Source organism: Heterocephalus glaber, unplaced genomic scaffold (assembly GCF_053883595.1).
Source record: "Heterocephalus glaber isolate CG9 unplaced genomic scaffold, H.glaber_assembly_v1.0 deba00001442, whole genome shotgun sequence".
NCBI lineage: Eukaryota > Metazoa > Chordata > Mammalia > Rodentia > Bathyergidae > Heterocephalus > Heterocephalus glaber.
Genome location: NW_028258296.1, coordinates 13,209,584 through 13,235,321, shown reverse-complemented (window position 1 = coordinate 13,235,321; position 25,738 = coordinate 13,209,584). Strand labels below are relative to the sequence as shown.

Sequence of the window (25,738 nt, the reverse complement as noted above, 5' to 3'; positions counted from 1 at the left end):
CTTTTGTCATTCAGGTATTCTGGGAAAATGAAACTGCTGTTTGATGGCATAAAAGAATGAAGATACAGTTATTGCACAACTATTATATTCACTGCATTGCAGAGCAGCAAGAAAGACAAAGAGTAGATGCAAATACAGTATCAGCCTTTACCAAGTCTGTAATTGTGCCACAAACTTCCTTTGCCTCTCTAGCTCCACTGTCCAACTCTGTGCCCTGGGTGGTGCCTCTTCCTCAATGCAGCACTGGGTTCTCTTGACATCTGGTTTGCAGCTGGTTTTGGCCAGTGGTTAATATTAGCAGGACATCAGAGTAAAGGAGGAGAGGAAAGTCTGGACATTTATCCCTGAAGCTGTCAACCTGTGGCATCATCAGAAGCTGACTACTTCTCTCTATTGAAGGTCAAGTTTCCTATATGGAACCCACTTCCTGTATCTGTTTTTTGTTTTGTTTTGTTTTGTTTTGTTTTTTGAGTTCAAGTAAAACAATTTCCCCTTCTTGGACCTGTAGGCCTTGGCATGGAAGCAAATCTCATTTCCATCAGCTCCGTGGTACAGAACCATCTTTTGCAGTTTCCTTGAGACTTACAACTTTATTAAACACTCTTCTTTTTAGCCCATTTGAGGGTGCCATGCTTTCCTGGGGTACCTGAGTGACAGCAATCAAATGAACTGATAATGAACAATATAAGAAACTAAATGATGTGAGCCTTATAAATGATACAGATGATAATGTAATTTGCAGAAGAAGCAGAGGGTGGAGAGAAATCACCAAGACTTAGGGTCCTAAGGGAAGATGTTCAAGAGAAGGTGAGCCTGGAGAGGCAGCTCAAAAGAAAAGAAAAGAAAGGGAAGGGGAGGAGGAGAGAGGGGAGAGAAGAGGAAAGAGAAAAAGACTATTGAAGAGCATGAAATAGTGAAGGAGCAAAGACAAAAGCTGGACCCTCTGATCAGACTGCCTGGCACCAGGTTCCTTGGAGACACACACCTAATGACACTGGTACTGGGAATGCAGCTGATGTGAAATTCTTCATATTCTAAGGAATTTCTTTCCCACTTATACAAGGAGGAATGGAGACTAGCAGAAGTGATTATATGTAATCACTGGGTATGCGCTTGAATTCCAGTATTTTAGTATCGACAGACCACTCACTCCATACTATGACATGTCATCCCTTAGAATTGCTGCTGTGTTACTAAATACTAAGCTGAGTTTTCACTTTCATGTATTTAACAATCAACCTTCCTAAAGGTTGCTAAGTTGTAAACTTGCAGATTCCTGGGTTCCATCCACCAGAAATTTAATTCAGCCATTCTGTGAAGGGTTATGAACCAGTCACATTTTTAAACAAGTCGTCCACCTGATTGTGATGGAAACCACACAGGGAGAGGCAAGTGTATGGACAACAATCATCACTGAAGGCTTTCAATCAGAGAGAGAATTAGTCAGAGTGGTTTTTAAAGAAATTTTGATCTGGCATGGGGCCTAAAATAAAATAAGAACAAACAAGGGATAAGAGAAGACTTCAAAAGTCTAGATAGATAAGAATGAGCAGTTGGCATGAAAAGACTAGTAAGAAAGAGCTGGGCATGGTGGTGTAACTATGTAATCCCAGAACTCAGGGAGGCTGAGGAAGGAGGATTGTAAAGTTTGGGCCTAGCCTGAGTGACTTAGTGACTTAGCAAGACTGTCTCAAAAGTAAAAAACTTTACAAAAGGGCTGGGGATGTGAAGACCCTGGGTTCAATCCCCAGCATTGAAAAAAAACCAAAACAGCAAGAAAGGAAGGAGACAGATAAGGACAAGGTGGTGCATGGGCAGGTATTTTCTTACTGTGCTTCATGGTGGAGTTTAAAAAAACATGTAAACAATTGTTTTTCTTTTATACTATTTTTTTTAACAAAAAAAGATTCTAAATTACTTTCCTTTGAATATAGGCCAGCTTTACTGATTCACTTCTAACAAATTGCAAGTGGTAAAGCAACACTGTTTGAAGCTGGTTTAGAGGAGGTGATAAAGCCTTTCGTAGTCTCTTGGGTTAATGACTTTGGAGCCCTGAGGTTCTATGAGGTTGAGCTACTCCAGGCCCTCTCTGTGGGCAGAGAAGAGATCCCCAAGGAGTCACAGCTGCTCCAGCTGTTCAAGTCTTCACAAACCAAGGATCAGACGTAAGCAGACTTCAAGATGAGCCCAGCCACAACCACTGAAACTGCAACCTCATGAGAGAATGTGAGTCAAAACCAATCTGATTCCCACTTCTTGATTTCTCATTCCATAGGACACACGTACAACTATAAACAGTCACTGTTTTAAATCACTAAGTTTCGGGAGTATCTTGTTATATAGCAACAGTACGTACTTAGTATATGTGGAAAGTCAAAGATGAATTTCATTTTATCTTTGCACGAAATATGGAAATTGCCTTTTCACTTTACAATTACAAAAATCACACCAGCCTTTTAAGTTTAAAGGCCTTTTGTTGTATCGCAACACACTGCAATAAAAATAAATGAATAACTGTCTTCTAATGGACTCTCAATTTCAAAACCTAATTGTTAAAGAATTATAAGCAAGCATCTAAGTCATTAGTTCTAAGGAAAGCATACACATTTTCTTTAATATTTTTCACGAAAGTGCTAATTCTGAGGGAAAATATTGCATAATTAAAATTAAATCACTCCCCTTAGGAGCAATTCAAATTTGTCCCCCTTAGGAACAGCAAATTAAATTATGAGTCTGTCAATCTCAGTCAAACTCAGAACTAAATCTATGATGATGGTCCTCTGAGGATTGATCTTCTTTTATCTCTAAGCTGTTTTGGACAAAAACTCCATATTTATCTAGTTGAGATTTCTTCATATATACAATCTCAGTCAAACTCAGAACTAAATCTATTTTTAGACTCCTTTTAAATGGCAAAGCTGAGACTAAATCATAGATGCTAAAGGAAATCACAACTACAAAACGAAGAGAACACCGGATGGTTACATTCACCTGCTCCAGCAGGTCTCACCTGCTTTTATCCCACAGTGCACAAAGGATGGAGTTTGCAAGTGCTCCAGGGCTACAACCCTCCCCGGGACAGCTCCCGGTATCCTTTCTCCCTTACCCCTGAGAAGCCTGCAGAGGGGCCAGGGTGCGCCCCAGAGGCAGAACATGTGCTTAGCATAAGGCAGGCCCTGGTTCAACCTAGCACACACACACAGACCCAGGAAGAAGCCTGAAGGACTGACAATGAGTCAGGGTGGCATTTAAGATGTCTAAGTGGGGCGACTTCCCGCTACCTTGGTTAGCCTGGCCACTCCACTAGAATCCAAGGAAATCTGTTTCATGTCTGTCATTGCTAAGCATCAGTAGTTTGACTGTGAACATTGCACTTCAAAATGAGGAGTGCCCACATCAGAAAACAAAAGGACCATGGCAACAGCTGCTTTAAATAAGAATTTGAGTTTGTGTAAGCCATTACTTCAGATACTCCTCCAGCCCTCTCTGAGTGCTCCCAATCCCCAGGTCTACAATTCCTTAAGGAGGGTGTGTGAACCCAGGAGAGATCAACATGATGAAATAGGATTCAAGAGGAAATACTGTATTTTCAGGTGAAATGTACTTTTGAAAGTCGACAAGTAGAAGAAGTTAAGCTTCTCCAATCTTTCATATATATGCAGACATAGTGGTTCCCACTAAGTCATCTATTTCTGTGAAGCATTTTTTTATGGCAAAACAAAAACAACAATTAAAATCTGTTATCACAGAGCCAGGTGTGGTGGCCCACATCTGTAATCCTAGCATTTAGGAGGCTGAGGCAGGAGGATCAGGAGTTTGAGGCCAGCTGAGCTACTGAGTAGGTTCAAGGCCAACCTGTACCCCATAGTGAGACCCTGTCTCAAAAAACAAAACAAGGCCGGGGATTTAGCTCAGTGGTTTCGCTGCCTGCTGCGTAAGTGCAAGGACCTAACTTCAATCCCTGGTACCAAATAAAACAACAAGAAAAAAACCCCAACAAAAATCAGGTATCAAAATTTTAACATTTTTCTTTAAAATAAGAATTTCATTTTAAATATTATTCTTTAAAAATGACTGCAAAAATAGTTTTTGTACTAAAATTAAATATAAATTACTAAAATGATTAGTCATTTCACTCACCTTCACCTCACCCTCTTAAATATTCTGTATCTTTTATAATTTACATTTTAATGGATAGAAGGGCTAATGCTGAAATGATTTTTGCTGATAGCATGTATGATCAAAAATGTGTGGAGAATAATACCCAAATGTATTAAGTGAAAAAAGTGAAAAGGTGAGAGGAAAAATTTTTCTTTGGTTTTTTTCAGACAGAGTCTCACATGCCCCACCACGCTGGGCTGGTGGGAGAAAATTTATGTATAGATTTCCTGGAACATACATGGGTTCAGAACAACATCTGGCACATAGCACATTCTCAGTGTATGGTCAATATTGTTTTTACCATGACTATTATTAATTTACTACACCTCTGTCTCTTCCCCTGCATCAACTGAGCAGGCAGCCAGGCCTGCACTTCCTGTTTCATGGACGCTTGGGAGACACAAGGAAAGACTGCTTCCCCCTGGGCCAAGTCTCTGGGAGAAGCCTCAGGGGCTGAAGCAGACTGTGCAGTGGCCTCCCTGTGAGGGCTGGGACTGGGCACAGGGAGGGAACAGGGTGTGACATGCAGTTCTGTCAGCAAAGGGCCACAGCTGAGAGGAGAGGACAAGGGGGTGTGGGGTGTCACATGGATACCTGCTTGAAGGGGCTGGGCTGAGGTAGGGGAACAGCAGTGACCCTAAGAGCTAAGGAGCTCTGACCCTGTCTCACAACAACAGCCATGACTGAGATGTGGGAACTTGGGATCACCAAACCTCCACAGATTTCAAGAAAAGCAGAAATCTGCTTTTGATTTTGTGACGTTCCAGTTTTTAAATTTGGCACATATTAAAAGTGTCTTCACCCAGTGCAGAAGAAGGGGCTTCCGACCACTGTAACACCACTCCCACCACAGAGGAAGTGGCTTCTGGGACGCCATACCACTGCTCCCAGTGCAGAGGAAGGGGCTTCTGGGCTGCTATACCACCATAACCTGTGCAGAGGAAGGGGCTTCTGGGCCGTCATACCACCGCTCCCAGTGCAGAGGAGGTGAGCCACGTGGGTGTCAACAGCACACATCCCCTCTGCCCCCTTTTGAAATGAGAAGACATATAAGTAAGTCTCAAAACCAGACTTCCAGATCACCTACAGCAACCCCAAGGGGAAATGAGATGGAACACTCTGATGCTCAACCACCTGGACTCCCTGAACTGGCAACAAAAGAGGATCTGGAAAAAATGAAATCAGAGATAATTTCTCAGATAACAGCAGATATGGTGCTCCTAGTGCAAGACATGATTAATAAATCTGGAAAGGAGCTCAGGAACATGCTGGAAACCCAACATAGGAAACAAATGGAATCCATAAAGCAGATGCAAACAGATTTCCAGGAGATGAAAAACTCCACTGGAAGTCTACACAGCAGACGCCTACCTCACAAGCGCAAGGTCCCGAGTTTGATCCCCAATACCAAAAAAAAAAAAAAAAGTCTACATAGCAGAATGAGCCAATGTGAGGACAGAATTTCAGATATAGAAGATAAGATTGCAATTAGTGATCAGGAAAAGAAAAATTGCTTCAAAATTGTAAGGGACCATGAGAAATCAATCCAGCAGCTGCTAGATGATGCAAAGAAGAATAACATAAGCCTGACTGGAGTCAATGAAGAAACAGGAGAGTGCAGACAACATAAAAAAACTCTTCACAGAAGTAATGGCAGAAAACTTCCCAAGCAGGAGAAAAGAACTTGACATACAGATAAGTGAGGCATATACGACTCCAAATAGCCATGATAAAAAAAAAATCTATACATAGGCATATAATTGTTAAGATTCCAGAAACCCAACAGAAAAACAAAGTTCTACAAGCAGTTAGAGAAAAGAAACAAATCACATACAAAGGAAGTCCATCAGAATCACAGCAGACTTCTCAACGCAAACCATCAAGGCAAGAAGAGCCTGGAGTGATGTATTCAAGCCCTAAAGGAAAACAGCCTCCAACCCAGATTGATGTACCCTGCAAAACTATCTTTCAAAATTGATGGAGAAATAAGATACTTTCATGACAAAGAGCACCTTAGGAACTTCATGAATACCAAACCAGCACTCCAAAATATTTTAAACAAAATCCTAGGAAAAGACAATGAGGATCACAACCCCAGGAAGGCCAGCAGAATGAATCCATCAGGTGAGACAAGAAATTAAATATAAAGGGGATAATCCAACAAAAAGAAAAAGTCATGACAATGATGTCAATACATATCAGTTATAATCATCAATGTTAACAGTCTCAATTCACCAATCAAAAGAAATAGACTGGCAGAATGGGTCAAGAAGCAAGATCCAATAATATGCTGCATACAAGAAACAATTCAAAAAGAAACTGATAGACTGAAAGTTAAAGGATGGAAAACAATACTCCATAGGATGGGAACCCCCAAAAAAGCAGGAGTAGCTATCCTCTTTGCAGATCAAGTGGATTTCAAACCAACACTGATTAAGAGAGACAAAGAAGGACACTACATCCTTGTAAAGAGAACAATCCAAGAGGAAGAGATAACAATCATAAATATATATGCACCAAACGCTAGTGTGCCCAACTATATAAAACAAATACTAATGGACATGAAAAGTCATATATGCACTAATACTATAGTAGTGGGGGACCTGAATACCCCACTGTCACAAATATAGATCAACTAGAAAAAAAATAAGGAAATATTAGAACTGAATCAAAATCTTGAACAAATGGACTTAATAGATGTTTACAGAGTGTTCCACCCCACAAAATCAGAATACACATTCTTTTCAGCTGCACATGGGTCATTCTCCAAAATAGACCACATACTCGCTCACAGAACATGTTTAAGTAAGTGCAAAGGAACTGAAGTTATCCCCTATATATTATCAGACCACAGTGCAATGAAATTGGAGATTATTAGAAAAAGAAACCTCAAAAATTTCATAAACACATGGAAATTAAAAATACACTTCTGAATAACCAATGGGTCACAGAGGAAATTAAAGAAACCAGACAGTTCCTTCAATTAAATGACAATGACAATACAACATATCAGGATCTGTGGGACACAATGAAAGCAGTCTTATGAGGGAAATTCATAGTAGTGAATACTCATATTAGGAAAACAGAGTGAGCCCAATTAAACAACCTGATGCTGAACCTCAAGTTTCTAGAAAAAGAAAAGCAGGACAAGCCCAAAGTTCATACAAGGGAGGAAATTATAAAGATCAAAGGAGAAATCAATTCAATGGAGATGAAGAGAATACAAAAAATTAATGAAGTCAAGAGTTGGTTCTTCGAAAGAATGAACAAAATTGACAAACCCTTAACTAACCTTATCAGAAAAAGGAAAGAAAAGGCCCAAATCCCTGCAATTAGGAATTAAAAGGGTGAAATTACAATGGACCTAGCAGAAATCCAGAGGATCATCAATACCTACTTTGAGAACCTATACACCAATAAGATGGAAAACACAGAAGAAATGGACAGATTCCTAGATACATATGAATTACCAAAGTTGAACGAAGATCTAAAAATTCTAAACAATGCAATATCAATCAATGAAATTGAAAACGTAATTAAAACCTTACCAACCAGGAAAAGCCTGGGTCCTGATGGCTTCACTGCTGAATTCCACAAGACATTTAGAGAAGAACTACTGCCACTACTGTTTAAACTCTTCAGTGAAATTGAAAGGGAAGCAACATTCCCAAATTCATTCCTGGAAGCAAGCATCACCTTGATCCCCAAAGCAGAGAAAGGCCCAACCAACAAAGAGAACTATAGGCCAATTTCACTAATGCACATAGAAGCAAAAATCCTTAATAAGATACTGGAAAATAGAATGCAGAAGATCATCAAGAAGATCATACACCCTGATCAAGTGAGATTCATCCCAGGCATGCAGGGATGGTTCAATATACGCAAATCAATCAATGTAATACACTATATCAATAGAGCCAAGGACAAAAACCATATGATTATCTCCATAGACACAGAAAAAGCATTTGACAAAATCCAACATACATTTGTGATAAACCCCCCCCAAAATTGGAATAGATGGTCTCTACCTCAAACTGATAGAAGCCATCTGTGAAAAACCAACAGCCAATACCATACTAAATGGTCAAAAACTGAAATCCTTCACACTAAAATCAGGAACAAGACAAGGACATTCACTATCACCACTGCTGTTCAATATAGTTTTGGAAACATTAGCCACAGCAATTAGACAAGAGAAAGAAATAAAAGGAATAAAGATAGGAAATGAAGAAGTCAAATTGTCATTATTTGCAGATGACCTGATACTCTATATAGAAGACCCCAAGAACTCCACCAAAAGTCTTCTAGACTTAATAAGCAAATTCAGTCAAGTAGCTGGTTACAAGGTCAACACACAAAAAATAACAGCTTTCCTCTACGTGAACAACAGATTGACTGAGAGATAAATAGGGCAAACAATTCCTTTCACAATAGCATCCAAAAAACTGAAATACCTAGGAATCAACTTAACAACAGAAATCAAAGATCTCTTCTCTCAAAACTAGAGCACTCTGAAAAGAGAGAATGAAGATACCAGAAAATGGACAGACATCCCCTGTTCTTGGGTAGAAAGAATCAACATAGTGAAAATGGCCATACTTCCAAAACTGCTATATAGATTCAATCCAATCCCAGTTGAAGTCTCAGCAGCATATTTCATGGACCTTGAGAAAACAATCCAAAAATTCATTTGGAACAAGAAGAGACCCAGAACAGCAAAAGCAATTCTAGGTAACAGAGACATGGCAGGGAGTATCACAATCCCCAATTTGATACTATACTACAAAGCTACTGTGATAAAAACAGCATGGTACTGGAAAAGAAAAAGACCTAAGGACCCGTGGAACAGACTAGAAGATTGCAAAACAACCCCAGACACACTCAGCCATCTCATCATCAATAAAGGAGCCAAACACCCTCACTGGAGGAAAGATAGCCTCTTTTAATAAATGGTGCTGGAAAAATTGGGTTTCAAATTGCCAAAGATTAAAACTAGACCTATATCTCTCACCATGCACTAAACTAAAATCAAAATGGATTAAAGATCTAAATATTAAAATAGAAACGCTGAATTGGCTGGAATAGAGGTTAGGTAGAACTCTTGAAGACATTGGTGTAGGAAAAGATTTTATGAACAATACCTCAGTTGCCTGTGAACTAGCACAATCAACAAGCAGGATCTCTTCTTACTAACAAGCTTCTGCACAGCAAGAGAAACCACCAGCAGTGTGAAGAGACAACCCACAATGTGGGAAAAAATCTTCACCTGCTCTTCCTCAGACAAAGGTCTACTATCTAGAATCTATGAAGAACTTAAAAAAATCAGACCTCCCAAATTTAAAGACCCAATCCAAAAGTGGGCATCTGAAATGAACAGACATTTCTCACACAAAGAAGTAGAAATGGCAAATAAACATATGAAAAAATGTTCACCATCACTGGTCATTGGAGAGATGCAAATGAAAACAATGCTGAGATTCCACCTCACTCCAAAAAGAATGGCTGCTATCATGAAATCAACCAATATCAAATGTTTGTGGGGCTGTGGGGAAAGAGGAACCCTGCTCCACTGCTGGTGGGAGTGTAGACTGGTGCAAGCACTGTGGAAATCAGTATGGAGATACCTCAAAGAACTAGGACTGGAAGTCCCATTTGACCCCACTATTCCACTGCTGGGGATCTTCCCCAAAGAATTAAAAGAATCATACCACAGTGATATTGTGAGACCAAAGCGACTCCATTTTGCTAAAATCCACCATTCCCCTAGCCTCTCAAATTAATGGTTAAAATGTGTTTGCTCTGGAACAAAAGATACAATGTGTAACAAACCAAAGTTCCTAAGTTAATTACTCAGCCATCTGTTTACCCAGGAAATGAACATCCTGGGCCCACTATCTGTAGGAACAGTCTGTCAATGTGCTGTCAGTGCTGGGTGGTCGTGACCATTAGTCACTGTGTCTGCTGACCATCAATACGTGACAGTTGCTCACTAACCTTTGTCCTTCTTTTCTTTTGTAAAACCTATACATAATCCCCCCTTACCCCTGATGAGTTCAGCCAATCAAAAATGTACACTTCATGCTCGCTAAATGTTAACCAATCATGTAACTGCTAAGTGGAGAATCTCCAAACCTTGCTGTAACCTCTATAAAAACCCCGCTAATTTGAAACTCGGGGCTCTCAATCTCGATCCGCCATGTTGGTGACAATTGAGAGTCCCTGCTTAAGCTTGAATAAATGACCCTCGTGTGCTTACATCGGAAACGGCCTCCTGGTGGTCTTTGGGACTTCATAATCTGGGCACAACAATATATGTGCACCCATGTTCATAGCAGCACAGTTTGTAATAGCTGAAACTTGGAAGCAGCCCAACTGCCCATCAACTGGAGACTGGATCAAGAAAATGTGCTTTTTAAAAATAAAATGGTGTACTACTCAGCCATAAAAATGAGAAATTAGAGACATTTATAGCTAAATGGATGCACATTGAGATGATACTCTTAAGTGAAATAAATAGGACACACTTGTATAAATATTGAATAGTTTCTCTGGTGTGAGAAACTGAAAGTGTAAATAAGGATTTAAAGGTATAATAGATAATGTGAAATAGGAAGAAAAGGGGAAAAAGGGAAGGGGAAGTGGGAGGAGTAAGGGGAAGGAAAAAAGGGAGTGGAATTAATATGAGAAAAAGAAAAAATGGAAACAAAGTCTTTGTAAATAGGGAGGAATGGAGGGACTGAAGGGAGGGCATGGAAGGGGAAAAAATAAGAACCAAGAGAGATTATGTAAAGGTGCAAATTTCCAATGATGAATGTCATTATATTGTATACTTAAAATGTACCAATAAAATAATATTTTTTTAAAAAGTGTCTTCAGCCCAAATTCAGCCTGAAGCTGCCTATGTGAGACCTCAAGGTGAGCGGAAGCTGGTGGTCCAGAGTCCACACTGGCTCAATAGGATCCTCTCTCTGTCCTTGCCTGCTGGCAGCTAGGACAAGTTACTCACCTACTGCCTCGGTTTCTTCACCTGGAAAGTGAGGCGATAAAGGCTAAGGCTGGGGGTAAAGTGGTAACTTGATAAAAATCAATGGTGAAGTTTGCACACTCAAATATAAATAATACACTTTCCTGGCACCAAAAAACAAATGAAAAATATTGACCCAGTAGAAAGTTCCAGTCAGTTTAACATTAATCATATCGTGTATGCAACAGAAAGTAAAAGTCTGGATTTTTGTTATATTTGAATCACAGAAATAAAATAAATTTTTATATACTTGGAAGAAGACAAAGCAGTAACAGCATCAGGCAGGTCTACATGGTGCTCAACCAGACCGCTGGGGACATGAAACCACTGCTCATGGTACAATCACTTGGCAGAAGAGCACCAGCCTGATGGGGACAGAGAAGGAGGCTACAATGTGCCCCTAAGAGGGAGGAACTGGGAGGAAAACTGGGTAGAACCAAAGGAACCCATGCTTGGTCATGGGAATGTGTCAGGGGGCTGCAGGGACCAGCAGAAGCGGATGGAAAGCATACTATGGTGAAGAGACTCTGAGCCCAAGTCCTTGCACCTGTGAGCCATGGGCCTGCCGGATGCCGAGGGACAGGGGGCTCAACCACACCTCCCAGAGCTGGTGCTGAACAAAAGCACCTGGTTACACCACAGCCCTAGAGCCTGGTGCTCGGCCCCTGCCTCCTCAGGATTAGTTCTCCCGTGGGCTCATTTTGAACTCAGGATTATCATCACCTCTGGCCTCACATAATTAATTTTTCATTCTTTTGGGGTTTTTTTTAATGTTTTTTCTTGAGGATTAGGAAGGGAGTGGAGGATGGGGCAGACAGGATGTGCTAATTAGTGGGCTTCCAAATGCTTTCTGCTTAGCAGCGTGACTATCCTTGGACTCCAGCTGACAGGAAAACTTTCTGCCAACAAAGGCCCGTGTGGAACCACAGAACACAGAATGAGAGCAGGGCTGCCTTGGGCAGCCTCATCAACCAAACTGAAAAACAGCACCCAGAAGGAACCCAGTCCTCTGGCCTTCAGAGCCTTTGACAAAAAGGAGGGAAGAACTGGCCTTTCCCTTCTATAAACTGATAGAGTGTTGAGTGTTCATTCTAGGCCACAAGTTGTGCTAAGAACTATTGCACTGTATGCCATTTAACCTTCCCCACAGTCCTGGGAGGTGTTGTTTGTTTTTGGTACCAGGGATCGAACTCGGGACCTTGCGCTTGCAAGGTAGGCGCTGGAACGAACCACTGAGCTAAATCCCCAGCCCCCTAGGAGGTGTTATTACCCTCATTCTCCAACAGGAAACACTGAGGCTTCAAAGGTGTTAGTAAATCAGCCAAGAGCACAGAGTAAATGAGAGTCAGATTCCACTCTACACCATGGACATTATAGCTAACCCTACTGGTTTCCTGGAGGATCTCAGAAACTGAACCCAAGGTTCCTTTTTGCCCGGTTACTTGAAGTGTTCCTTGTCTGGATGTCCACACCACAAATACTTATTTGCCACTACAGATCAACATATCTTGAGTAGAACCCAACCCAGTAAAAGATCATAAGTTGTCAGGTTGCATATGAGGGTCTTGGGGTACAGCAATGGGAAGAGAAGAAGAAAGGAGGGAAGAAAGGATACAAAATGAAGGACTCAGCTCTGCCCTAAAGAGAACAGAACGGAGCCTGTCTGCAGGGATAAACACACCCACAAGCACAAATAGTCATTCTATAGAGATCAACTGAGCACTGAGAAGACTAGGTTAGAAAAACAGCAGCTTGCTCACAACAGGAGCAAAACTATAAATTATCTAGGGACACAGCCAACAAAAATAGTGCAAGATTTTTACATGGAAAATGATAAAACTTTATGTAATGAAGAACATAAAACTAGACCTGAATGAACACAGTGCTAAGTGGTGTTCATAAATGGAATATGTCAGTTCGCTGAAAATTAATGTCTACTTATCTACCCATACCTATCAATATCTATATTGAAATCCAAACCGAATTTCAACAGATTGTTATGGGTCTGATAATTTGATACCAATTTACAAAGAAGAGTAAATGTATAGGAATAGCCAACTTTAAAAAGAAGGGGAGATGTATCTGCGTTGTGTCCAGGAAATTCTGGACCCTGCTACTTGTGAAGTGAAGAGGGATTACTGTTGGCTCACAGTTTGCAGGTTCAAGTCCAGGATCCGGTGGCCTCATGGGTTTGGGCCTTTAGCAAGACTGGTGTGTTGTGGCAGAAACACCCCTTGCCTGGCTGTAAGTCCACTTTTAAATAACAAAATCTAAAATATAGACCCCAAACTGTCTATGTATGTTGCATATATATTGCTAGGGTAGAGATTTTTCAACCTAAAATATTCATTCCCAGATATCTTCCTTAGAGCTCTCTGACACATGCAAAGGGAGATGCGTGTAAGGGTGTTGGTAATAGCCAAATTTTATAGGAACCTGAATGTCTACTAATAAAATATGACACTTACAGAGTGTAACATTGCTAAACAGCTATAAGGATGAGCTAGATCTATATATATCTACAAAGACAGGGCTCAAAAACAATGCATAGTGAAAAAACAAGCTGTGAAATGGTACAAAGAGCATTGAGGAAATAGCAGAAGCAGGTTATGGTGACTAAGAGGAATAGTGCAGTATGAGGAATGTATAGTAAGGAATATAAAACTGAAAAATTAGCTGGCACCAGAAGGCTGAATATGTTAATTACTGCCAGTTTGTAGGATTCTTTAAAATAAGATTTTATGTAGGCGCTCCTCCCCTATTTTCTTTTTTTGGTACCGGGGATCAAACTTGGGTCCTTGTGCTTGCACAGCAGGCGGCGAAACCACTGAGCTACATCCCCGGCCCTCTTCCCCTATTTTCAATAAGAGCACAGAAGAGTACCTACTCCTTTCAACTTTACTGCTTGTTTGGTTAACAAATCCTCTCTATAGAAATCTACTTTTTCCTCCCCATTTCCACATGTGGAATATGGAATATGAAATTCTACAACCTATAAAACACTGAGGATTTCATTGTGATCTCTGATGTAGTAAGATCTTAGCTATGCAGTATATTTGGTGGTGAAAATGTCTTAGACTTCCTACTCCCACCTACCTTGACTCCTCTCTAATCGGTTATCTTAACTACCAGGCCACAGAAGGTATTTTTCAGATAGGAGGGAGCTACAATATCAACTCCAGTACTCCCAGGGCTATATGCACAATGGGAACACTGACTGTCTGACCACCTCTCCTCCTCTGGAAAGGCCAGGCCCCAGGAGCAGGAGTGCTGAAGTAACAGTGGGGAGGATGCTGGCTCTATGAACAGCATGGGGCTTCTGGTAGAAACTTTCTTCCACAGCTGCCTTCCTTTCTTCCACAGAATCAGCTCTGTAGGCCGACCCACACCAGCTGGCTTGACTGCATTTCCCAACATCTCTTGCATTTGGGATGTAGCCATGTGACTTCAGTGCCCTCCAAGGGACAGTGGACAATGATGTGTGCTGTATCCTTTGCCCACCTTTCTCCTTTCCAACCAGCTGGGACCTGGCCGTGGCAGTGATAAAGCTTTCCCACAGATATGTCAACATATCCCAGAGTGGGGGGTCTTGACATGTGCTCTTGAGAACCCTGGGAATGCCAAGATCTTTTCTGGAAAGCCTCAGGTCAAAACTACTTTCATGCTAAGAAATGCATGAAAATGCAGTTTCATGTGCATTTTCACTCTCATGTTGTTTTCCAGTGGCCACACGAAATGTAAGGTCGCAGTAGCTGGAATACAAAAGCAGGGATGAGACTCCAACTCTCCATTAGCTAGCAGCTGAAGAGATCTGCAGATAGGTATGGCAGTGTCTCTCACTATCATCATCTCAGTACTGGGGACTGGACCCAAGGCCTTCGCAGAGAGCCACGCCCCAGACATGATTTTATTTTATTATTTTATTACCTTATTTTATCTTATTTTTATTTTGAGGCAGCGTCCTTTTATTAAGTCCTTAGACAGCCCACGCTGGGCTCTAACTCATGATCCTCCTGCCTCAGCCTCCCAGAGTGCTGCCATTTCAAGTGTATTTCACCATGCCTCACTTCTTCATGATTTTTAAAGTTTTGTAACGTGGTAACTGTTCATAAAAATGTGTTCGTTTAACTTATATGGATTTATTATTCTTTTTGAATGACTCAATAAAATTTGTTTTAATTTCTCATGTGATACAAATGGAAATCTTTTGAGGTTCTTAATGACTTCTCAAAGTGCAGAGGTCCTGTGACCCCCAAAATTGAGAACCTTTGCTCTAGGCTGCAGGAGCAATGACTCGGATGCACCCTGCACCTCTGAATGAAAGTGAAGACTGAAGCTGCCCTGCCCTCACCCACAGTTGAGGTCACCCACTGTACCTCAGAGAAAGGAGTTTCTGTGCTATGCACGGTATCACTGTCTTTATTTTAACGCTTGGATAATATTTTAGCACTCTGTATAAATCAGACAGCAGTCATGGTAAGTATACCAAAAAGCTGTTGCACTGGGCAGTAGGGGCACAGATATTTTAGGAAAGTGGATGGCTTGGAAGGCAGCCTAGATCCAGTGGAGCAAAGGCCAGAGAAGAAATAGCCAGAATGTATGTTGACCACTGTTTGCTGATTTAGCAACCTATTGCATGAACAGATAAACTTAAGGAAGAATTGAGCAATTTGCAAGCAGATACAAAAGGAGAGAGAGCATTTAGCACATTAGGATCTCCCAAGGTCGAAAAAGCCCACTGTTTCCAAACCTGCAAACAGCAGTGCATAAAGGACTCATATTAATCCACCACTGCCACCAAACAAGAGCTCCCAAGCAAAACCCAGACAGAAGAGTATGCCTTCCACCCAAGCCTGCTGTTTTAGAGGATCTCAACGTGACCGGCATTCAAAGGAGAAAACACAGAAATAAACCAGCTTAACGGCCATGTCCGGAGAAGAACTGAGTGCAGTTCCAGACACGAAGGAAGCAATATGGGCAGAAGTTTACCACATTTTTGAGGAAATAGTTCCACAAAGTCAACATATGCCTAATCAGAACGGTTTGGATTTTTTGCAGATGTAGAACAGATCTGAAGAGAGTACGGTGTCCAACTCATCTCCTCATTGTGGCCTTACAGGGTAATGGAAAGAGAAGAATGGGTCACAGGGCCGAGGCCTCAGAAGAAGTAGATTTACTCCAAAACAGCACCGCAGGGGTCACCAGTGGGTGACCTTGGGGTCACTGTTACCCCTGCCTAACAGGATGTGTCGCTAGATGTGGTTCGGTGACACCACATGTTTTTCCAAGCTTCCCTTTTCTGAATAGGAGGCTTTTATCCTGCTCACCCTAGTCTTGCTCTTCCACAGTTTATTAGTGACAGGGAGAAAAGAGAACTTGAAGTTTAACTTATAAGCAGCTGAGTATGAGAGTCAGATCTGGACCTAACGAAGAGAACTGGACTTATAAGCAGAGTTTCGAAGCTCTGAATTCTGTGATGGGACCCAGGCTGGGGTGAGCACATTCCACGGTGGGAAGAAAGCAGCAGGCGGGCACTGGCCTGGCCAGAGGGAAAACTGGTACTGTAGGAGCTCCAAGGGATTCTCCACTTTCCTTAGGAAGTAGGGTACACAGGCACGTGGCTGCCCAGAGGGACCAGATTTCCCAGTCTTCTGCACAGTGACAGCCTGGTTAAATTCTTAACCACACCATGTGAACAGAAGTGACAATTTCACTTCCAGATCTGGGACTCTAGACCTTTGTGTTCTCGTTTCCTTAGGTGCCAGCTGGGACCTGTATGTGGTGGCAACCTTGCTTCAACTACACTGACAATAACAGTGTTCTAGGAGGTTGCAGAATAACAACCAGGAAGGAACTGGGTTAGAACAGAAGAGATAAAGATAGGTAGAGGGGATACAAAGAAACTCATTTTTTTTGGTTCCCCTCATTTCCTTAAATTTCTGGGGCAGAGCTGGGCTCAGCCCTGAAGGTGAGCCTGCCAATCGCACAGGGAGTCTGTCCTGTAAGGTTCATTAGCCCTACATTTACTCAGGCTCCCTCAGGGCCCCTCAAGACTGAGGATACTAGAATAACAGTGACTAAAGTGATGTTCAAAGTCTCTCAAATGCCAGCTTTCACAAGGTCCAACTGTACACCGCCCTGGAACAAGGCCTTAAAAGTCTTCAAACTGAGGACACCTCAGATTCCAGGAAAAGCTGAGCCTTGCAAACCATCCTCTGATGAGGTCACTACTCCCCAAGCAGGAGCAGTTACCCCATGATGAGAACCACGGCTGCCCACTCCCAGGCAAGGATAACATGGAACAGCAATGCCCCTCAAGCCGTAAGAATTTCGCCAGAGCAGTGTGTAATAGTTGCTAAGGTATTCTTTGTGTGTGTGTGTGTGTGTGTGTGTGTGTGGTACCAGGGATCGAACTTGGGATCTTGTGCTTTCAAGGCAGGCGGCGGAACCACTCAGCTAAATCTCACCCCTGCAGTGTGTAATAGTTAACTGTGTCATCCTGAATAAGAAACACCCAACTAAACTGGAGCAGCACAGTTCTGGGTGTGACTGAAGGCACGTACTGAAGACAGGAGACCCACCCAGGGTGTGAGTGGCACCGACCAGCAGGCTTGAACCCTGAATGGGGTAAAGGGGCATGAACAAGGAAGGCTAGCGTCTGTGTCTTCGAAGAGCTCCAGTCTTCACCTTCACCTTGGACGGCGTCTCCTGGCTTCCAGCGCAGACCCCTCGGCCTCCTGCTATGGACTTGAAGGGGACACTATACTGAGCTCCAGGCCTTCAACCCTTGACTGGATCCTTCGGATCGCCAATCACAGCCCTTTGCACACTTTCACAGCTGACTCTGTGGGCAGCCATTGTAAGCCTACCTTGTAAATCCTAATATATTTTTATATCTGGCATTAAATCTGTTTCTCTAGTGAACACTGACATACTATGGAACCAGAACTGAGATAATGATCCACTGGATCCCAGCCCACCTCAGCTAATCCTTACCAGCCAGCTCCATGCTCTTGTGAGTGGGCCAGTTTGAACCCCTGGACCACAGTGCACCCCCACCAGCTACTTCAGCTAGACTCTTCCTGTTCTCTTACTATCTAACTCTGCCTAACTGTGCTATGCCTCACTCTGATGTGTCCCGAAATTCTTTTTCTGTGGCGGTGGTCAGCCACCACCTACTCCATGACGGGAGGGAGTTGAGGTCCCTGCTCCTCTGTGGGGGACCCCCTTGGACTCCTTGCTGTAACAGAACCACTGTCCCAAGAGACCTCAAGGAGAAAAGCTGCCTAATCAGTCAGGACTGTCCATGAGGAGGCTACTCTCTAACAGAAAACCCAAACCATTGTTTCCTTCTATATGCTACTCGAGTGTTAGGTCTTTTTGTTACAGAGGCTGCACCATACGGTTGATGTCAGAAATTCACCTGTTCATATACCTTTGACCTCTGAGGAAGTTGTGCGCATGCATGTGTGCACACCCTGTATTTCCACTAAATAAAGCTGAATTACAGAAAAACCTTGAGAAGCTAGGATAGAAGACAAATACATAGTCTGTTCCTGGCACAGAGCTTCCAAAGCCATTAGAATTTCTTGAGTGACAGGAGTGTCATTGGTTACTCAGAGTTAGGAGCTTCTTTGGACTACACCAGGGTCTATGCTGATGAGGTGAGGACCCTAGGTAGCCTCAGGATGGGGTGGCCAGGAAGGGCCAACGGTGGGCGCAGAGAGCAGGAACTTCCCGCCCTACCCCTGCCACCAGGGAGGGAAGGGGGTGGAGATTAGGTAGTAACAGTTCTGCCAGTTGGTGAATATGTCCAAGCGCCGAGAGAGGGGCATGCCCAGAGAGCTGCTGGAGGGCTATGTATTTTCTGCCCTTTCCTCCCTCTTCTCCCACCCCAGATCCATTGAAAGTTACAGGAACCAAGGGAGATTATGTAAAGGTGCAAATTTCCAACGATGAATGTTATTATATTGTATACCTAAAATGTACCAATAAAATAATATTTAAAAAAAAGAAAGTTATGGGAGGGAGAATTTCAGGATTCTGAAACACCAGTTTAGGTTTCTGCATGGACATATGTTACATTGAATGAGAAACTACAATTTTGATTTAGATTGGGTGAGACCTTTTAATAGCTAACAATGAGATTATCTATTGGTATTTCTTAAGCACTTAGAAAAACCAAGGGAACTGCCTGAGTTATTATCCAGGGAAAAAGAGAGATACCTAACAGCACACTTAAAAACCAATAGAGAGGTCTGGGGATTTGGCTCAGTGCCACCACGCCTGCCTCACAACCACAAGGTCCTGAGTGTGATCCTGGTACCAAAAAAACCCAAAAAACAAACAAAACAACAAAAAACCAGTATAGAGAGAAGTTGGAGGTGTAGCTCAGCGGTAGAACATGTACTCAGGACATGCAAAGCTCTAGGTTAAAACCCTTCCTCCCCTAAAAAAGCAGTAGCAAAAGAAGCAAGTAGCTCCTTCTGCTTGTACCTACCATGCGTAGCTCATTCAACACTGGGCTGGACCAGGCCTGGGTGGTAATGCTTATCTGTCTCTCCATCACGCTCAGCCAAGAGTCACAGGGAACCACTGCCACTACACCCATTTTCAACAGCAATGTGGTGTGGCAGCCACAGCAAGAACAAAAACCTGAGCAACTCTGTCCAGTTTTTCCTTTCTTCAAGGCCACAAAAATTAGACCAAGCCCTTAAAGTGACAGAGCACCAGAGGTTCAGGGCTTAAAGTGAGACAGATGAACTGGAATATTCAAAGAGATCCTTTGCAATGCTACTCTCTTGACTTGAACTGCCGAACTCCAGACTTCTCTTTTATGTGAGACATAAACTTAATTCTTATTTCCACCTAATCCTTTCTGTTACAATGTCCGCAAAACATTAAACACTCTTCTAAATAAATAAAGATAAACAAATTTAGAAAGCCTGGCCAAAGGAGACCAGGCAGTTCACACAAGAAAAGTCACTAACTGTATATTCGAATATGTTCAGTACCAGGCTTAACAGTAACCCCCAAAATGTAGATTTAAAAAATGAGATGCCATTTCTTAGTTATCAGGTTGGCAAAAATTTTTAATATGAATTCTATCTAGTTAGAAAGGGTCCAAAAAAATAGACAGTCTCATTCAACACTGATGGAAATTTAACTTGGAAAAGTGTTTTTAAAAGATGGTTTGGAAAAGGGTATGAAAATCTGAAGTGTGTACATCTGTGTGTACACCTATGTGTATGTGTGTGGAAGTCCAGAAAAAGACCTGGAAGAACATATAACAAACCAAACAGTATTTCCACTTCTAAGAAGAGGGGCAGCATCTGAAAGCATAGTATTAGGTATTATTAGTGGACTCCCCTTTTTAGCAGGACTAATTTTTTTTTTTATGACGCTGGGGGTTGAACACAAGGCCTTCACCCTGAAATATATCCCCAGTCTTTTATATTTTAAAATTTTGAGACAGGGTCTTGCTAACTCACAAAGTTGCTAAGTCTGGGCTTGAATTTGTAATCCACCTTCCCTACCCTTCCAGAGTATGATTATTGGTACACATGACAATATTGGGCTACACATATATTTGGGAGGCTGAGACAAGAAGATTGTGAGTTCAAGCCCAGCCAGCCTAGACTACAAAATGAAACCTTGACTCAAAAAAGCTTTATGCACATATATTATTTTTTGTAATCAAATTCTAAATGAATGTAAGTTTTTAGAATATTAAAGAGATAAAAATATTTTATTTATTTCTTTCCCTTAAGACAGATGTATTAGGCATTGAGCAGGCACAGTCTATTCAAATTTAAGTAAATTTTGGCAACTGAACTCTATCTTAATATAGGTAGGAAGTACAGGATTTCACAGTCCCATAAAGAGTGCTTTCTTAATTGGCAAAATCATAAGGACAGAACGATGTTTTATATCCCTGGACATGACTGAATAAGGCTTATTTTTAGTAATAAATATAAAAAAGTAATTTTAGGTACAGTATTCTGAAATAAAGTTTAGATGGATTTTCATTTTTTAATAAAAATAATGAATTCTATTAATTAGGCTTTTTCTTTCCTTTTGGCAGAGACTGTCTTAAATTTTTAAGCCTTTTCCAAGGCAGTAACCCTCTGCCAACCCATACTGATATATTTGTCTGTTTCAGACCAGAATTAATTGAAAAAAGTAAGTCTTCCAAGAAATCTCTTTTTGAAATCCCAAAATTGTCAGGAAAAAGTAGGCCATTTAAAAGATAAGGAGACATTCTTACTTGGTCCTCAAAAGACAGAGCCTGGGCAACATCCCGTGGAAACCCATCAATAACGATTCCCTCCTCGTCGGGTATCTGCATCAATTTTTGTTTTATTTCTGTAATCGTTGTTTCCTTTTATAAACAGAAAAGATGAGAAACCACAGTTAAAATTAGTACCCTCATAACTGGTATCAACATTTTTTGCACAAAAGCAGCAAATCAGACACCAGTACCTGTGGGGCCAGTTCACCGTTGGTAATGATCTTGGCAATGAGGCTCCACTTGCGGTTGCTGCTGGCGCTGTGGATTTTCTTTCTCAATAATTCTCCAACTGAAATGTACTGGAATCCATAGCGTTCTGCGATTTTCAAACTCTGAGTACCTTTTCCACTTCCAGGACCTCCTATTATTCAAAAGAGGCAAAACGGTGACCTTCTGACACAATACGGAGCTCCTTTTAGACAACTACTACTGAGATGGGGATTCTGTACCACACATACTCTGAGGTGAGTACCAGGGTGGGCAGATGTTGGGTTTGTGTTCTCAGGGCCATGTGAATGCAGAGCAAGAGCAGATTGAGAGCCAAGGAAAGGCTAGAATTGCCTTATTAGGTGAAAGAAACATTTTTCTTTACCTGTTTTAGTAAATAAATGACTGGGCTGGGGATGTAGCTCAGCAATAGACCACCTGGTGAGCATGCGCAAGGTCTTTGGTTGGTTCTTGAGCACCCCACACGCCAGTGCATGCATATGCTCAGCACAGACTGTCATGCACATGTGCACAGAGCTAATTTAAAAATTGCGGGGAGGGCATTCAGGATGTAGCTCTTGGTAGAGTCCTGCCTAGCATCCGTGAGGCCCTGGGTTCAATCTCCACTATCCAAAAACTTTTTTTTAAAACAATGTAATTGGAAAAAAAACTTTGACATTTTTCGATGTAAAAATCTATTAGTTTTCTGCTCTATAATCAAAGAAAAACCTATGGGACACAAAAGACAATGATCAAACTAACAGAAATGTGTATCATGCCATAAAGAATTAATGTGCAAACTGGTGAAATGTAACTTTTTTTAAAATCAAAGGCACACCAATAGTGACAGTTTATTTAAATCAGTTTATTCTGAAATCTGTTTACTCATGCATATTCTTGCTTATTTCCTTTGAATTCAAAAGTTTTATGCAATGAATCTGCAGAATGAATGAAATAGGTCTTCTAGGTAGAAAAACTTCATATAACTAAGAACTTTGAGTGTGTGAATGATACATTAGTATGAAATAATCAACATTTTGCAACATTACTCAACACTAATGAGCAATTGCCATTTATGTTTTTTTTTTTGGTACCAGGGATCGAACTCAGAATCTTGTGCTTTCGAGGCAGGCGGCAGAACAACTGAGCTAAGTCCCTGGCCCACCATTTACTTTTTAAAAACATAAATAAAATAATCAAAATGTAATATAGACCCTAGATTTTATTTCAAAATTATATTAGAATAATTTTAGTTAATTTATATTTCTGAACAGAATCTAGAGTCAGAATAAATTTTAAAGGAAAATATATAAAAATCAGGCCAGTTTGGAGTCATTTGGTAGCAAACTGAACTATTTTCAAGGACTTGAGTATAACTTATTAAATGTAAGTAAAATATTTAAAAAATTCAGTGTCTAATAAGTAAGGAAATGTTTTGGTAATATTCACCAAAACATAATTGTAATGTATTAGCTACATTGAAAATAAAAATCAACACAAAAGTGAGTGGATATTTTCCCTACTAAATTTTTGAAAATTTTTGTGTGAGGTCATTTTATATCTGATCATTCAATTAGTACTTCTGAGTTTCAAATAATATAAGTTAAAGAGAAAGGTCTGTTTTTTGTAAGAAAAGCTCAGAGTGGACAGATTTGGTCAGCAAAATTCCTAGATAACTAAAACAAGTAGAACAATTTCTGAATCCAGTCCCAAACAATGAACTAAATAATATCTAGCTTTCATTTTTTATTGCTTTACTAAACAGTACAGGAACTGTTTGCATTTTTGACCATGGTCTTTCTAAAAGACCCTACATTTTATCCTCATAGGCTTAACATTATAAACTACTGCTGCTTCTCCTAGATTAAATTCTTTACTTGCAATTCAAAAGTAAGTTTGGTTCCCAATAGCTGCTTTGACCTACTAACACGGGCTATTCAAGAACTGGCTTGAAGAAAAATATATGATCAACTCAATTGACAAATTCAATCTGATGTAGTATCTAGAGAATCAAAACTATCTTTCAGAATATGGTTATTTCCACATTTGATCTGACAAGCCATCAAACCCAGAGACTAGAAATTCCATTAAATTTAAAAATTCAAACACATTGAGAAAGTTATGGAACCTTTAGGAAATTTTTTTTTGTTAATTTAGAGAGGCAATAATAGAAAATAAAGCAAAAAATAAGATTGGCTCATTGATGAGAAAAGCACTAATTGTTGAATGTGTGTGATTACTAAAACTTCCTAACAGATTACTTTCTCTCTAAAGTCACAATGAGCTTAATTTTGTTCCATTTATTTCTAATACTTATAAATACTAAGATTCACCTAAGTGAGGTCTTATGATTACATTAACATAAGCAATTCATATCTGTACCAAAAAGGCCAGCTTTAAACAAAATACTGTAGTTTCAGAAGGAAAATTTAGTTTATTTAAATATAATATCATGTGGGCACCTCTACCTGCTTCACACTTTTTTCAGGTTGGAGTCAATAAAAATTTATAAGGTTCAGGTACAAATTGTATAAAAGTTATTATATCAAAATTGTATCAAAAGTTATAAAATGGCCCCAATTTTCTCAGAAAACTTAAAGTTCACTTTTTTCTTTTCTGTCTTGTCTCAATGCTATAAAAATTATTTCTATTCCTTAGTTCTGCATCATTCTCATAATCCATGAGATGTACAGCATGCAATTCTGTAACCAGAATCACATCTTTGGGAGGCAAACTGATCTCGCTAAATAAAAGGAAGCACGAAGTGGGTGAGCTTTGAAGATTTGTGTCTTCTCCAAAGATTTTAGGTTACTGAAATACTTCATATGAAATTCACAACACACAAAGAATCTTATCTGTGTTCTTTTACACACTGCACTTTGGTATCACACTATTTTCATGGACAATCAGGTTCCATTTGTTCATCTTGCTAACAATCACCAGTCCTTTACTAACAGAAGCAAGAAAATGAAATTGAGAGGCTGTATTCTGCCTACCTATAAATCATAAAGTGGTGAAATAATTCCCAATCGCTCTTAATTTGTAGCTCTCTTTTTTATTAAGCATTTCCTTATCTTCTAAGAAAGGACCCCAAATTTTTAGGCACACACAAAAGAAGTATTCAATTTTTAAGAGTAGAGATTTATGGCCAGGTAGAGACTTTCATAAGACATAAGAATATTTTGACTTTTTAAAAGGTGATTTCTTCTGCTGTGTGTGTGTGTTGTGGTTGTTGTTGTTGGGGATCAAACTCAGGGCTCTGTGCATGCTGGGCAAATATTCTACCACTGCTCTCCTCAAAAGCTGATTTCTAAACTTTCTTCCTATGACATTGTTTTTAACAATTCAGGGGCTAAAAATATTTGTAATTTCATTTTCACTTCACTTTGAAATGTGTAAATGTCACTCCTCTAGTCTGGTCAACTTAAATTCTTGTTACAACTCAGTGTGTTTACATAATTTTTTCCGAGTTGGCATCTTCACGTCTTTGTTATGTCGGTTAATACTCAGATATAACACTCTTCTCTTACATTTGCTTGTCTAACAACATGGAAACTTAAATTTTATTGTGAGTGCTGGTTTGCCATAAGGAAGATTCATTTATGTGAATTCCGACCAATGTATCATTATTTACTGTTGCTTTTAAAGTTAACAGCGAATAAAAATTCAATTTATTGAATTAAAGGGGAACAAAACCCCACACATCATGTTTAGTAAATATTTTATTGGACTCAGTTATCTATATTAAAGATTAAATAAAACCATAGGAGAATAAATCTTGAAGCAATTACTTGCAATTCATTATAAAGAATTTCTAAGGGCCAGGGATTTAGCTCAGTGGTTTCGCTGCCTGCCTTGCAAGTGCAAGGACCTGAGTTTGATCCCCGGCACCAAAAAAAAAAAAAAAAAAGAATTTCTATGACATCGTAATGGCAATCTATGAAAATAATATAAGAATTAAATTATATGATTATGATTTCTATTTTACTGAAAATTATTCTACAAATATTTCCATTTAGTGTCTCTTGAACTTTTGTTCCTATTGCTTGTCATTA

At 40.4% G+C, this 25,738-nt stretch overlaps 1 protein-coding gene across 12 annotated transcripts in view; it reads right to left on the bottom strand.

The window, feature by feature from the left end:
• The window catches only part of Ak5 (adenylate kinase 5), a 210,815-nt gene that overhangs the window by 166,821 nt on the left and 18,256 nt on the right, over positions 1-25,738 (bottom strand). For all 12 annotated transcript variants that reach the window (XR_015451939.1, XR_015451941.1, XR_015451940.1 and 9 more), the window contains exons 4-5: positions 21,668-21,837; positions 21,453-21,566 (exon numbers count right to left, since the gene is read on the bottom strand). Coding sequence is in view for 5 of the 12 variants with exons in the window: in XM_013070955.3 (XP_012926409.1) it covers positions 21,453-21,566; positions 21,668-21,837 (284 nt within the window). In the remaining 7 variants the exon portion in view is untranslated. The remainder of the gene's footprint in view (positions 1-21,452; positions 21,567-21,667; positions 21,838-25,738) is intronic.